Genomic DNA, 16,139 nt, shown 5'->3' with positions numbered 1-16,139 from the left:
CACAGTGAATGACACTTAACCTTACAGCAAATGGAGGATTTGCACCCACTCACTTAAACTACACGCCTTGCTATAAAATCACACCTAATTTAATAAAAATCTAACTTCCAGCTATGAAACCCAGAGAACTTTTTTACCTGGCAAAGATTCTGGCACAAATCCAGTGTACCATGTGTGAAGAGACCTGGACACCCATTTGTCATAGTGAAAAGGAATGCTAAGCTGGGGAGGAAATAGGAGTATTTTCTTTGCCTCAGCTGACTGAGGTGTTTGGATTCCTGTCAGGTATGTTGCAAATTAACCTGGTGAAGGTTACTGGGGAATTGATCACAGCTGGGGGCAGGCAGGGTGACCAGTCTGGGAGTAAATGTCCCCAGAACAGCTCCTCACTCCCCAGACTGGCTTCTGGCAATCTCATTAGGACAGTCTGCTGCGCCTCATTTGTATCCCAGGCACTTGCAAACACAGCAGGCTAAATAGTTGTGCTTGGGCTGTTTTCCAGCTTATTACTTGGGCAGGGCAGCGTGGTCCCTCATCCCAGAAGCGTGGCTTTGCCTCTTACCTATGCACAAACCTTCAGTGACTTAAGGTGCAGAGCAAAAAGCAAAGCAAGCTTTGCTCGTGACAAAGGCTGTTCTACTTTGGTGAGCACACCCGTACCCCAGTGGCATCCCCGCTCTGCTCGCTGGAGGCAGGGGTTGGGGACCCCTTTCCCTTCCCCGCCAGCCTGCCAGCTCCTCAGCACAGGACATGGCGGCCCTGGGATGCAGGAGTAAGGGCAGGGGCTGTGCCTGGGCCCGCCGCCGTGCCGATATGGCCCTGTTCCCGAGGAGCACACGGGACAAAGACCACCCGCCTCGCTGCTCCCCTCACGACCGTTCCCCCGCGCCTCGAAGCAGCACGCCCTTCCCTCCACACAGCCACCGCGGGACGCGGGGCCTTTCCCTCACAGAGTGGCCGCCGTCCCCCTCGGGGCGCCCCAGAACGGCTGTTTGGGGGTCTCCTGCCCGGCCAGACCCTCTCAGATCCCTCGGAGCTGCCCCCGGGGGCGCCTTCCTCGCGGCCCCGTCCTTCGTCGGCAGCACCGCCCCCTGAGTCAGCGCCGAGGGGCGGCCCCGGGAGCTGCGCCGGGCTCCTCAGGCGCCGTGCGGCGGTGCTGGCCCGGACCTCGGCGGCGTTGGGGCGAGCTGCCGGACGGACCCCTCGTACATATATATATATATGTACACACACATATGCATACATATATATACACATACATATATCATAGACACATACATATATAGACACATATATATACACATACATATATATACACGCATACACATATATATATATATATACACACACGTATATATATAATCCTCTGGGCAACCCCTGCCCCCACTTCCCCTTTCTACCCGTTTCACACCAGGGAGACTCATTTTGACTTTACTCAGAGGACAAGCACCATCTCGTCCAGTTTCTGAGGCGTTCGCCGTCTCCCCTTGGAGAAGCATATGCCAGGTGAGATCGGAGCGCGCTGTGGGGACAAGGGGCACGGCCCCAGAGGCTGTGGGGACGCCTGTCGGGTCCCCGTACCGGTGTCCGGCTGGTGGCACAGGCTGGAGCCGCTTCAGGCTGAAGGGACTGGAGGTTTGGGCTCGCCCGCTGAGGCCTCGCCGCCACCAGTTTCCGTGGAGCCAGCCTGAGGCATACAGGGGTACTGTGTGGGGTCGGGTGGGATTGGTGTGGGGGAGTGGATGTTCAAAAGTAAACTTCAGCAGGATTTGGTATTAGTGTGTAATTTAAAAGGAATTATACAAGTAGTTTCAAAGTGAACAGTTTTAGTATTAGATGGTCTTTGTCTTGAGGTCTTCCTGTGTTATTGTAGTCACAATTTCTGCTATCCCAGTGAACAATTTCACTCCTTGCTCTCCTCAGTATCAGGGAGCCTGATGCTGCACACAAATGTTACTCTAACTCATCAAAAAGACCTCGCTGCAGTTAACTCCCCATGGGCTCTGGGGAAAACCAGGTGAGGTCTGTTGGTCACGGTGTTCCCCAGGGGAGCTGGTGGCCAGGCTGCAAAGCCGGTATGGTGTGCCATCATCCTGCTTTTGGTGTCAGGTATAATCAACTGCATTGCTTTTAATACACACAATAATTAAATAGCAATCCTTCTCCTTTGTTTAGATCTGATTTTCTTTCCAGAAAAGCCACAGGGGTATTAGTTACCCACAGCCTAACAGAAATTAGGCACCCGACTCCCTCAGTCCCACAGTGTGGTGGGCAGCTGGGCTCAGCATGCTGGAGGCGTACAAGGGGAGCCCGCATCAGTCCGTGGCTGCTCCCAGACCCTCCGGTGGTACCTGCCCAAGCACAGAGCTGGCATCCAGCCGCCCGGACAGGGGCATGCGTGTGTCTGCCAGCCAAATGCATTTCTGCTGTGGGTGCAGCTGGGCAGTTAGATCATTTGGGTCAACAAATAGTTTTATCAGAAGTCAATCTGGCAGCACATGAAGCTGACTGTGTCTCCTCTGCCTTCAGTGTTGTTATCTGCTCTTCCTTTGTGTATGGCAGCACAGACCTGTCAGTGCCTACCCCTTCCCTTTGTCTCTGCGGTGACACAAAGCCAGCGAGAGGCAGCCGCTATGAGAGGCTTGTGGCATGGGAAGGGCAACGTGCCTTGAATGTGCCAATGAAAGTGGCCATCACGAGATATTGAGCCCCAAAGTCAATCCCCCTCAGTCTCACTCTACAGTAAAGCTATGGATAGTTATAAATACAAAATGCACTTCATCAGTCGTAAAGGCAATGTTCATAGTGAAAGTCACTTTGTTCCTTTAGGCCTGGTGTTTCAACCCTGCAGTCCACAAACAGGTCTAGTGAACAAAAGCAAACACTTACAGCATTTAAGCTGACTAAATAAGACAGAAAAGATACTGAAAAAGGCTGAAAAACATTTCTGGAGATACATAACTGCACAGAAATTATGTTCCTTGTAGTGTGACTGAGAACAAGTTTGTCCAGGGTGTGGTATGCTGGGTTCCGGTATTTCAGCATCAGCTGTTGCTTCACCGTGCAGCGAAGACATATGAGTTTCCTGCATTCTCTATCGGGTGCTCACAGTCTCACAGTGCCAGCCACTGTCACACAGCGCTGCTCCACAGCTCAGGCAGCAAAAGCTATCAGTCAGGCAAGGTTTGTAGGAGAGGTAATAACTTTTATTAGATTAATGGATGGAGTTCAAAGCTTGTTTGTCCAAAAAACTAACAAGTTTTTCCAGGTATATTAGGTGGTTTAATAAAAGGCCTTGTAAATGTTGTCTTGCACAGACTTCTCATTAGGAATAATTTTGAAGTGTCCTTAAAATATTAAGTGTTTGTTTCCTCACAGTACACCTGGCACGTAGGTAAGCAGTTTTTTGGGCTTAGCCTTTTAAAGTGATTGAAGAGGTTATGTAGCTTTCTCAGAGCCAAACAGCAAACCACTGGCTAAAAAGAGTTTCAAACTAAGGACCTCTTCGTTTGAAGAACACTAGCAGTGTATGAAAGGAGAAAGCCCCCACAATCACCAACATACCAAAAATCGGAGACCCCAGCCCTGGTTCTAAAGGAGGGATGGCTTTTATGGCTATTTTGGAATCTGTTGGTGTTTGATGTCCTCTGTCTAAGAACTAACACTCTAGCAACCTGTTCCGTTTAGAAAATTAAGATGTTCTTGTGTGTTTTAAGCCACCCTTCTCAAGATATCAACTGAACCTGTTTTAGATTTTGTATTGGAATGTTTTTAGGATTGATGGTGGTCATTGAAACTGCCCATAGAAAAACATCAGTTTTCCATCCAGAAAATTTAATGGAAAGACTTAGTTTTCAAACTTGTTAATTTAAAGTGTTTTGTTGAATGGACCCAAAAGCCATAGTGTAAGAAAATGTGAGGGTGTACACACAGCATTTTCCTATTGTGCCTTGCATAGTGGAAACTGTGTTTTAGGCTTGCGAAAAGTCTTCTTTCACATCTCTCAATATAACAGCTGTTATAGCTGAAATGGGGAGATGGAGTTACTGCAGGATGCCTGGACCACAGTAGGTGGAGGCAACTGTTCAGAACCCCAAGCACGACAAAAAATACATCAGAATAAAGCAGCTTCAAAACAAAATTTCCAAGGTGAGTTTAGCAAACGAAAAGGAAACATTGCATTTTGGGGATGTCAGAATACTTTGTTCCTATGGTCAACAGGAAACTTTCTGGGATTGACACTTAAAAATTTTCAATTCATAAATCTAAAATAAGTGGAAACTTCCTTTCATGACAATCGGGAAGAACAGACGTTGAAGTATCAAAGTCTTCTGTGAGACAAGAATTCCAAATCTTGCTGGGTTCTCATATGAACTATTTTTACTATTCTCCCTGACTGGCATATTTTAAGTATGAAGGTGTCAAAGGTAACAAATAATTGTTCTGTTTTGTGAATGGAACAGTGCCTATTAAGTTACTCACGTCTGCGGCAAAAAGTTAATTAGATACGTTGGTAGTTTAAAAAAAAAAAGTGAAGGATCAAGTCAGGCTTCTTTCGGTTTTACTCATGATGATGAGACTTTTGTACTTTCTTAATAACCAAAGGCCAGCTCAGCAAGACTCATTCAGGATTTGAGAATAGGTCCTGGGAGGGTAAATGAGTCATGACATGATACTCCCACTGCAACAAGAGAAGTGATTTAAAAACTGAGTGCCTAGAGATAGAGATGTTTGCAGAAAATCAAGTGTAAGACAGAAAAATAGAGAAGGTCAGACTGATCTGTTTCCAAATAGCATCTGTTTTTTCTTCCCTTTGGAACAGGTACAGCAATGGAGAACTTGAATGTCCCATTCCCAGAACTTACTGAAGAACAGCAAGGTAGGGGTAACATGCAAAGGTCAAAGCATCTGCTTGTTTACACTATGCAACATTTTTTGCTAGACTGACAATGAGTCGGTGAGACTAGTTTGCTCTGAAAACATGCTCCATACATCTCCTCCTTGCTTGCAAGCAGACTGTCAGTCAGTTCCCTGCTCTCCCACAGGCTTCTCATCTGGCCTCGCCACATCCTTGTGGGAATTTAGATGCATGAAGGGGATTTTGCTGTGCATTAAATGCCTAACAATATGTAGAAAACCCTAGGTCTTAGGTATCCAGCCCTTTGTATTATTGTCCCTCAATTCCTTATCTGTCAAATAACATGATCAGGATAAAAACCTGCTAAATAAATAGTAGTAATACTTCCCCTGCTTCTTTTACTGAGACAGCAGCACCACAGACACCCATTTGTATGGACTACTGACATTTTTCTACCGATTTCTGGTAGACCATATTGCTTTATATGATACAGCACTACTCTCTTTCCTATAAGCCAACATGCTGCAGAGTCTGTCTGTCACCACACCTACATTGAGCTCGAGGGGAATGCTACCACACAACCCACCTCTACTTCTGCGCAGTGACTTACTTGTTTTTCCTCCCAGACATTTTCCAGAGGGCTTTCACTGCTGATGAGGATTACTTGGAGAATCATGAGAAAACGAGGCAGTCTTTCTGGGAATCCCTTGTAAAATGTTTAGCCACCACTGACCCACCTATCCTGAATACTGAAGAAAAGAACAATGTAAGCTACTGAAGAAACATGCATTCTTTTTTTGTAAGGCATAGTTCTACAGATATACTTTTATACTTCTCTGATATATTTTGGAGAGAAAGAACATAGAGCCCATTTTCTGATATGTTAAAAAAGATACCTAAAATGCACTAAATGGCATAAAAGAGCACTTACATAAATTAGACTTTCACTTCATTGTTTTCCACATGGAAAAAATAACTTTCCAGCAGAGCTGGCTTTATATGTATTCCTCAGGACCTGTCCAGGTCCCTTTTTTCCTAGGGAGGCCCATTGTTAGAGGTGTTTTGCCGTAAGATACTGCAGAGATTGCATGTCCATTTTCAGGCCCTACACCCGTATTTCTCCAGCTCTTTAAACAGTTAGCTATTGAACACCCGAGTTCTTTCCCAGTTGACACATTGTGTGTTCTTCCCATCTTTGGCTTTACTCTTTATCCCTGATTTTCCGCTCGTATAGCAGGGGCAGATAACATTTCCCACAGATGGAGTGTGCTACTTTCATTTCCATAGCAGGATCTGTTCACACATGCTGTGTTTTATTGGAAGGACTATTTGCTATTTACTCATCTTTCTCTCAGCTCCTCAAGAGATGCAGTGTCCTGCCTGGGGGCTGTGCAGCCTGCCTGAAAGCCATACAGACAAAAGGCGTCAGGTCAATGGTTGTTCTTTACCTCTTGCTGAAGAGTACCAACCCATCTCTATATCGGCAGCTGCCCAGTTCCAAGGGAAGTGGTGAGTCCTACCTGGCTGCCCTTCAACTATTTGTTAAAATTACTGCAGTGCTTGTGGGACTCGACACCAGTTGGAAAACTCTGATATTTTTGGCAGTGATTATTAGTGAACGATTAAAATGTCTAGAAATACATCCTAGAAAACACAGTTAGGTATGGTGATAATGGGAGCCACAGATAGACAGAACTTTATTTTAATTTGAATTCACTTCTTAAGAAGGGGGGAGGGATAAAAACAAACTTGTTCACTTAAAGGGAAAGGAAACCTCATCTGGGGTGACGATTCCTAAGAAATTTCTGTGACTTAAAGTGGTCCCCCAGTTTTTCCTAACTGGATTAGTGACAGCCAGGACACTTTTTTGCCTGAACAGTTACCCAGGCAGTCTGGACCTCTCTGAGCTTCCACAGTGGTAAGAAATCAGGGTTGAGCTGCTGTCAATATTGTTGCAAATTTCCCTAGCAGGATGTGCAGCACTGACTAAAGGAGTAGATGGAAGATGCAAATCAGGGTGCTGAGCCTGGCATCAAGATACAAACAGTTTCTGCTACACTTCTCATTTGCCTTGTTGTGCAATAAAAAACTAAGTGCAGTTCCACAGGGTTCATAGTCTTATGAATTGTCTTTAATACATCATAAAGCTGCACTCACTTAAGATGACCCCAAATTTAACTGGGCAATCTCAAGGAAATCCTTCTCCTGTTTCTGCCATGTTGAAATGTGGTCATGAAGGGGTAGACTCTGCACAGCCTAGAGAACAACCCTGTTTTGAGCATGTGTCAGAGCAGGAGTGGTTGTCATGGCAGGGACCCCTTCCCACCCTCGTAGTTAGCTGCACCAACAGCTGGGGGGAATTGTGTTACTGTGTATGTCCAAACTAATAATGAAGAGACGCACAGAGGTGAATATGAAGCTGTTAAGAATCACCTACAACTGAGCCAGGAGCTCTTCACTGCCTGGCCCAGGAGTCAGCATCCTCCAAATTTCTCCTCCCAGGTGAACTGGCCTAGCTGACTTCGAGAGTTCTGCTTTTATGCCACAAGAGGGTGCTGGCACTGCGGCATAACCCCAGGGAACCCAGCAGAAATCACAATGGTGGAGGGAGAAGTAGCCCAGGAAGTGGTGAGCAGCTATTCTTCAGCTAAAGCACTCTTTCAGCTGCAGATGCTGTTGCTTCAGAGCGTGGGAAATTTCACAGGGGTAGCATTATCAGTAAATTAAAACCTAGAATGTGAGACCATAGGCCCCTGCTGCAGCCATTTAAGAAAGCTTAACAGTGGCACAATGCTTTCATTTGTAATGCTTTGTACTATGAAAAGCACAGCTGAAATAAATCTAATTTCCTGACAGACAACCTTTAAATACAGCATCTTGAAACACTGGTAGTCTATAAAAGAGAGAAAATGGAAGTTATTGTTTCAAATATATATATATTTTCTGTCTACCTATCACATCAGATGAGAAATTAAAACTCCTGAAGAGACTGGAAAGAAATCTCATGCTTTCACAAGGGGATAAAAAAGCTGACGACTCATCCCACGAGTCCATAGATGAAGATCCACAAGGTAAAAAGGATTTTATTTTTCCCTTACACGTATTTTAGTCTGATTATGTGTTCAAAGGAGTTTCACACAGGAGACTTGCAGCAATTCAGTAGCAATTCTGTTTAACTCAGAAAAAAGTAAGAAACTGTGCAAAAGAGATGACAAAATAATTACTGTCTCTAGATTCATTGTTAACAAAATAGTGGCTGCCTCCTGCTGTTGTGGAAGTTGGGGGTTTCAGCAATGTCGAAAGCTGCTGCAAGATTCCTTTCCAAATATAAAATCATAATTGTTATGATCTTCATGGGGTTTATGTTCTAGCCAAAGCCTGTGCTACAGCAGGAAGCAAAGAATATTCAACATACAGCAGTAGCTGGCAATGCTGTACCACTTCCTAGCATTTCTTTCCTTAATAGCAATCATCAGCTGTGTATCAAAAGTCATGGTTTTGGTTGCCACGAGTGCATTTCTTTCATGGAAAACCAGAAGGTAAGGAAACGATACACAATGTGGAAGAGAGAATGCTAATATGCTGATACTGGCTTATTCTGTCACAGAAAGCCAAAAGCTGACTAGAAAGAAATGAATTGTAATTAGAAATAAAAATTTAAAACTATTTAGCAGTGTTAGTGATGTATCTGTGTTTAAAATAAGAAATTTCTTGCTACACCTTTCTATACAATTCATTCCATCATCAGATTTTACTGTTTTTCTCCTATTCAGCCAGCTTTAGAGAGAGCTGTGAGGCAAAAGCAGCTAATAATGATGCTTGCATTTCAAAGCCTTCATTTTTACTTACACATCTCACAGTCATTCATATATTGCGAGCAAAAGACTATAGTGCTATTATTTTTGATATTGCTGGGACATTTTTCTTTAATCTGATGAAAAAACACTTTCTCTATCCAGACAGTGATGAGGAAGATTTAGGAAGACAGAAGACTGAAGGCCAATTACTTGGAGGTGGGACAAAGTGACAACAGCATTATTTTTTTTTCCTAGAGACAACCAACATAAAACAGAAAATGAATAATTTCTGGCATTGTATGGTTTGACTTCTAAACAAAGGTACACGAACACTCCATAGGCAGCTTTAGATGTAAGAAAATGACCAGTTAAAATCTGGCTGTAGGAAAGGTGTTTCCTACAAAACGAAGCTAGTACTAATTCTTAACTATGCCCTACGGCTACAACTGAACCACAACAACAAAACCTACCATTGTGGGAGAACCGCTGCTGCCGGGTTTGCACAGACAGTTGCCATTGAAATGCAACAAGAGTTTTTGAAAGCATCTGTCACAGTCACTACTTACGGGGTCTGCTTTCCACCCTTGGCATACAGTGGAGATCATCGATAAGGACCATTCCTTGGATCTCAGTGCTGAGGCTTTTCCTTTCCTTCCAAAGGAAAAACTGGAATATAAGTACAATGCAGATAAAGAGAGGTATTGTGTCAAAACACAGCTATCAGCTTGTGGTATAGAACCATAGATTTAAAAAAACCTTAATGGTTTAATAATTTAATTCGTATATTTAATTGATCTCACCCCAGATATAAGAGCAGCTCATTTAAATTAACATTAGGAGATCTGATTTGTCTCACAAGAATCTGATTCTTTCTGACTCCAGCTATTGTTTGAGATGAAATATGGGGGGTTAATACTCCATATTTCCTTTAGATACTAAACTGCATAACCCACAACAGACCTGCTGTTTCTAAAGAGTAGGAGTTGGTATCTCCCTTGTCACATCTACACAACCCCACTAGCTTCAGTATGGCTGCATGGGTTAGGGCTGGCAGCAAGATAAGCTCATTCATTACAGATATTAATCTACATCATCTTTGCATAATATTTTAGGTATGCCATCAGAGGTTGTTCCCTACAGAGATTCAGGTAAGTGTTCCCAGATAATAACCTCATCCTGCAGGAAGTAAGACTTTATAACTGCATTTTTTTCTTTCTGACATTCTTAGTATATTAAAAATAAGTTTTTGGCTGTAAATCCATCAGGTTTTCTGTTAGCCTGATGGAGGACCTGGGCATGGTATACATGTTTTGTTGCAAGCTTGTGATAGTAGGTGATTTGTAAAAGGAGTTTTAGCAGATTAGCCCCCCCTTTTTTTTTGGTAGGCCTGCCGACATAGGATCAGCTCACAGGAGTTGTCATCCTTTTTAGTGGAAAACCCAGCAATGCTATTGGGCAACTGTTCAGTCTTGCTCAAGACAGCGAGGCAGTTTTCAGTATTCCCTGCAGCCCTCTGTCTCCTGCTGAATGGGGATGCAAGATTGTGTGGGAGCTGGAACCTAGTTTCTGGCAGCTGGTGACACTCAGTTCTGAAAGCCTTCCTCACTTAGCTCAGAGTGCAGAGCACGCTCCAACAGAGATGCTAGGTGAAGGCCGAGTGATAGGCAACACAAACATTGCCAGCTGAGAGGCTTGAACAGACTGCCACACTCTAAAGACATTTCCTTCTATCAGGAACTACCAAGCAGAAGCAGAACAGATGTAAAAAGCCCCTAGGAGGAAATTTGCAATAGCTTGATTGAATTATCAACCTCATCCCTCCCACTCCCAGGCAAATTCCACCTTCATTAGCTATGAGAGGCAGAGAACCAAGCAGACTGGTCTTTCTGAGAGGAGACCTGTTCAACCATTTTTTTCCTGTGAAGTGTGGAAGAGCTGTTGTAACTTGGACAATTTCAGATGAGGAAAGAATTGGGAAGAAGGTGCAAGTTGCAGCATAATCTCTAGAGGAGATTTTTTGAGTTAACTGTCACCAAGGAGCTATATAAAACCACAGGGAAAGGGAGTGTATGTAATACACTATTCTCCCCGCAGGTGCAAAAGGGATCACAGTGATTTTCCAGTTGGCATTTGGCCCCTGATGTGCCACCTCTCACCCTGGCCTTTGTTGCCTCAGTTCTAGATTAGTTCAGTACACTAGACCAAGCCCCTGAAAATATTTAGCTAGTGCGGGACACCGTGTCTACTGTATTGGAAATGTTCAGGGGATTTGCAAACACAGCTCTTGGTTCTGGCTCTGCCTGGTACCAGCTTCAGTTTTAGCAATTGAATGTTAACAGAGAGGCCATCAGCCACGTACTGCCCAGCTATTTCACCTGGCATTACTGCAAATAGGTGTTTTTACTGGTAGCTGTTCTTCGGGTTCTTTTTAATGTCATCACTTTCTTAGTACTTTCTAGTACTGTTTTATCTAAACTAAGTCACGAAATAGAATACTCACCCTGCTTGCTAATGCTGCTAATGGTGTTAAACAGCACGTGAGAGTTGTTACCATCAGAAATAATAAAACTATGCTTCTTTTCAGAAATCATCAGAAGAGAAGATTCAATTGCAGATGGTAAATACAAACAAGCAAACAAGTTTTTCTTGTGACTGCTGTCTTTTGGTATTCAGTTTTACTTAGTGATGGTAGCTATACCAGCTCCTTGTTGCCTAGATATTTTGTAAACAAAAAGTAGAAATTTAAGAATAGATATTAAAATGCATTTGTAATGTTGTGATAAAAGAAACACTGTGCAAGTCATTCCATGATACAAAGTTACAGTGCGACTGTTGCCTTTAGGAGGCAGCGTAATACAGAACAAACACATGGTAGGTATGAACTAATGCTCTGATAAATTCTATGACTATAGATCTTCCTACACACAGACAGAGGAACAATTGCAAGTCAGAATAGTGCCATGCTACATTAACATTAATAATCAAATTACTGAGTTTGTCCCCAAACCAGAACTTGATCGATCCAGAATTCTCAAACAATCAAAAGCTAAAATGGGTCCAGTATCAGGTGACCCAGGACAGATTTCTTCTGCAAAGTTAAGTTGCTACATGGTTCAGAAGCACAACGACAGAATTTTGTAGCTCACTTTAGAGTTTTAGGGATATTTTTCAGTACTCTCCTGTTACATCATTAGATAAAATGAAATTTACTGCCAGGCAGTGGTTGCCTGGATGCACAGCCTAATGCAAGTGAAATCAGCATCTAAAACTTGTGGTGAATCAACTCCCTTATATGCTTATATGCTACAGACTGCCTAGAGGTCTTCTCAAGCAGTCAGCAAACAAAAAAATCCTTCTGTTTTGAACATGTTGTTAGAAATCTGGTAAAATACTCAACTCTGACTTTCAATGAGACAATTGGAGAAAACAGAATTTGGTAATTCTGCTCACAACAAGACTAGCGCAAAAAGCCTTGCCTTGTATTTAGACCTCTAAAAATATTGAGCTGGTTCTTATGCTCTTTTTCGTCTGTATCAATATATTTAGATACCTATAAGAGTCAGCTACTGCAGTTCTTAATTTGGGGGATGAAGAAATACTTCAACATCAGACTTCAGGAGATAGACAGTACTCCTATCCATTACTGTAGCTGTGACATCAAGAATCAAACTGAAGTTCCCTTGTACTACTACTTTACTTCCCTACTGCATTTCTGAGACTAGATTGCCCCTGACTCAATAGAAAAGAGCAGGAGTGCTTTAAAAGCAATTGTGTACTGTTAATTCAACTATTCAATGATGCTATTTTTACAGCTGCTACAGGCTATTTGGAAAGCAGTTTGAGGAACAATTTTAAAATTGCAAATTCTGAAAGGTTTACATCTCTTTCCTCTGAACAATTCTTAATATATTCCGCTCTGAGAATCAATTTTGGATACAAAGAGGGAAAGAAACATAAAACCTTTTAATTTCAGAGTTGCATGGCAATAAAAGACATTTCTTTCTTGTAGAATATGAGAACGAAAATACTCACCCTCATTGGACAGTACGGTGGATGGGCATACGAAAGGATGGTAATTGTTTTCTTTTTAATTTCAGCTGTTGTCAAACCCATTTAGCCTTAGACCAAGAATAAGATCTATGGCTGCAAAACTTTTTTCCCTAACATGAGTAGTTTGTAGATGTTCATCAAGCCTTCTCAATGAAGGTCATCAAGGCTTGTCATATGACAAAACACACAACTTGTGCATTTTGCAGTTGAATCTAGTGTATGAGGCATCTCTCATGGAAGTACAGTTTATTCAATGATACACTGTAACTTAAGGTGTCTTAGGGGAGCCTTGTGTGCAGTTGTGACCTAATTTCCCCTCTCTGTTTCAGATGAGTTCTTTCATTTTGTCATTCTTTGCTTTGGGATTGGAGCTTTACTAATTTGCTACTACTACTACAAAGGTAAGGCAAGATTTCAGCAGAAGGATAAAGCGTTGTTTGCCAGAAAATGAGCAAAGCCAAACTCCTATTTTGTTGCCTTAGATTGGACAATTTCTCTTGGAATTGGTTTAATCACCTTTGCCTCCCTGGAAACCACTGGGATATACTTTGGTCTAGGTAAGTATCTACAGCAGCCAGCTCTGTACCAACACTAAGGACACAAGTTCACACAGTCACTTAACCACACAAGTCTAAAACATGGCTAGTGCTGAGACCCTTTAAATCACCACTTCAATGTCCTGCAATTCACAGTTACACAGTGTAGTGGGAGACAAACGTGCCTCTGTGACGCTGAAGGGAGATGTTGACTCATTTTTCGTTCTCAATGATCACAAGACCCTGAGTCACCTCTTTCTGCAGCAGTGGCTGAATGCTAAGTTGCCATGACAACATACAATTTTAGCAGCAAGGCGGTCTTCGCAGATAAGCCCTTTAAGGTGCTGCGCACTCAGGCTGCCATTCATTCCCCCGGGGCTGAGGCTGCTGAGCACCCTGAGGACCAGATCTCAGCAGAACCCGGATGATGGCAGCTACTAAGAATTATATAAAGAAATGGAGATTCTTGGCACGCCTTAGGGATCTTAAAGGAAAGAGGCAGCAAGTCATGGCTTTTGAACTAAGGAAAGAAGGCTACTTAAGCTTGTGGCTACTGTGCTTGGTAGGTTGTGGATGGTTCTGTCTGGAGTCACCCTTGTCACTGTTAATGATAGCATAGAAACACTTTATTTAAACAGTAATCTTAGTTCTTTAATAGTGCTAGTGTCAGGGTGTGGCTCTTACTGTTTTTCTGGAGTTTGCGTATTATTTTTTTATATCTGACTTTCCTTGAAAATGTGTGTGTTTTCACAATTAGTGTACCGAATTCGGAGCATACTTGACAGTTTTATTCCTCTGCTTGAGAGATTCAGGCTAACAGGTAACAGTGATCTTCTTACTAACTGCATGTATATTTCCCTAAACCTTCCCAGGTACTTCATTTTGGCTAACTCTTAAGACCACCTTCTCTAAATTACAATTTCCAGTCTTTGTAATTAAAAAAGAATATTTTACTACAGTCCATTACAGCTGCTAGGGTTTAGAAATTAATTATTCTTGACTCTTGCTGCGTGGCAGAGCATTTTCACATTTTTAATACTCTTTCCTGTATAGGGCATTATTTCCTGAAAATGCCTGAATGAGAATACTATAGCTCAGCTTAATATTAAGGGTAGTTGGCTTTTCTTCCCTGGTTTTCGAACAGGCTCCAGGCTCATATCTATCTGTGTTCATGAGCACACATTATGAACGTTGATATGAAGTTGCATCAGGGATAAGTCAACACATGACAATGTGAACACAGTAGTCCTGACAGTCTTCTTTTTCATCATCCTGCAGGTATGAGGAAAGCTGCCTAGGAGGAGTATTTCAGGAGAGTTCCACAAAACCCTGCTGTTTGGATTTATAGTACTAAAAGAACTGTTTTGTAAGGCAGTCATAAATGCATAATGGTCAACACAAAATATTGAAAGTGTTAAACAATAGAAACATATCATTCAGTCTGCTCAAAAATGAAGCTGAAACATGCAATTTGTAGCTCAGGAGAGCTTATAAGACAACCTAGATCCTGGTTTATATTTAATTTCATGGAATATAAACCCATTCTCCTTCCCTCCATTTAACCATGTTAATCTGGCCACAGTGTATCAAAAATCAACAAAGACCAATACTATCCTCAGCTGGGTGTGGATGTTACAATAGGAATCTTGGCACCTACAAAGCCACCTCCTCTTCACCCCTTGTGATGCTGCAAACCAGGCAAACACCAGCTGCTAGCATACATAGCTGAGCCCCAACGGTGCAATAGCACTGAAGCAGATTAATTTATTGTGGCAGAACTCAATATAGTGGACATATAATGATTTCATCCAGTGAAAGCTGGTTAAGATTGACAAGCACTGACATAATGGTGCATTAATAAGATAGTTAACAGCAGCAAATTTCATCTCTGAGGAAGAAAGGAATAAAATGCTTGGTTTGGCCCATCCGCCAACTTGTTTTTTTTCCTTCTGGTAAAATAAAGTGCAATTTTGCCATTCCTTCGAGCTTACAGGGGCATGTTATACATTAGATATAATATGTAGTATTTTAATTATGTTTTTTAGTTTTTCCATCAATTATACGTAAAATTACAGATGTAAGGCTAATGAGAAAAACAGGATACCTTCAAATTTTTAGCAGAAATGTAAGGTCATCATAACCATAGGAGGATGAAGGCATCAAGTGAGACAGAAGACCATAAAACATGAGATTTTAAGGAAACGTATACCTAAAAGCCCTTAGCCCAGACAGCTCACTTTTAGTTCAGTGAAACAGTTTCAAGCCTTGCTCAGAAAATTTAAAAAAAAACTTTTTAGGAGTTGTACTTAATTTTAAGCATTGGTGTTTGTCATTCACATGTATTGCAGTTCCATTTGCACGTCCAGAAATATCAATAATCATGTGCAGGCCTGTACCAACACAGGCCAGCAGTTACCTAACATGTCAGGGGTTAAATTAAGCAATAAAGATAAATACAGGTTATTTTGTAATATTTATATTCTCATTTACATGTACTGTTTACTTATCTTTATAGAAATATTTTCTCATATGAAAATACTGTATATTTTGTTCTTATTCTGCAAATAAAGTCTTGCTGAGACCAGTGTAGCATTGTTTAATGTCCAATAGCTTTTGAGTGAACTGAAAACTACATATAGTCAACCTGCTCTCATGATTATTTTTTTAAACTCTCTTGTGCTGTGGCACAGTAAGGATGAGAAACATATTTTGCTACTAAACATGATTTCAGATTTTTAAATTTGGTACTCTGTAGACAAGAGAATGAAAACAACCAGTTCATGGGTAAAGTAGAAGTGGAAAAATACTTAAAAATGACAGTGGACCCCATCATGTGGGATGAACAGCTACCCACAACGTAAAGCAGATCACGTGAGAGAAGTTAAATCTATGGAAAAA

The 16,139-nt window shown here is 42.1% G+C and overlaps 2 protein-coding genes across 5 annotated transcripts in view; one reads left to right on the top strand and one right to left on the bottom strand.

Annotated features, from left to right (window-relative positions):
- Positions 1–1,089, bottom strand: part of LOC310880326 (uncharacterized protein) — a 32,773-nt gene extending 31,684 nt beyond the window's left edge. For all 3 annotated transcript variants that reach the window (XR_014571623.1, XM_083796001.1, XM_083796002.1), the window contains exon 1: positions 951–1,089. The gene's annotated coding sequence lies outside the window, so the exon portion shown is untranslated. The remainder of the gene's footprint in view (positions 1–950) is intronic.
- TMEM40 (transmembrane protein 40) lies at positions 138–15,827 on the top strand. Of its 2 annotated transcripts, XM_083795985.1 has the most exons (13): positions 140–1,506; positions 4,823–4,879; positions 5,485–5,624; positions 6,214–6,367; positions 7,822–7,929; positions 8,818–8,871; positions 9,768–9,803; positions 11,240–11,272; positions 12,665–12,727; positions 13,035–13,106; positions 13,188–13,262; positions 13,999–14,061; positions 14,520–15,827. In XM_083795985.1, exons 1-13 carry the CDS (start codon positions 1,500–1,502, stop codon positions 14,537–14,539), a joined length of 882 nt encoding a protein of 293 aa, XP_083652111.1. In that variant the 5' UTR covers positions 140–1,499; the 3' UTR covers positions 14,540–15,827. The 2 variants fall into 2 exon arrangements, with proteins under 2 accessions (XP_083652110.1, XP_083652111.1); XM_083795984.1 differs by having other exon boundaries at positions 138–1,506; positions 13,999–15,827.
- The last annotated feature ends 312 nt before the right edge of the window (positions 15,828–16,139 follow it).

This window comes from Anser anser, assembly GCF_964211835.1.
Source record: "Anser anser genome assembly, chromosome: 12".
NCBI lineage: Eukaryota > Metazoa > Chordata > Aves > Anseriformes > Anatidae > Anser > Anser anser.
This window is presented reverse-complemented; position numbering and strand designations above follow the sequence as displayed.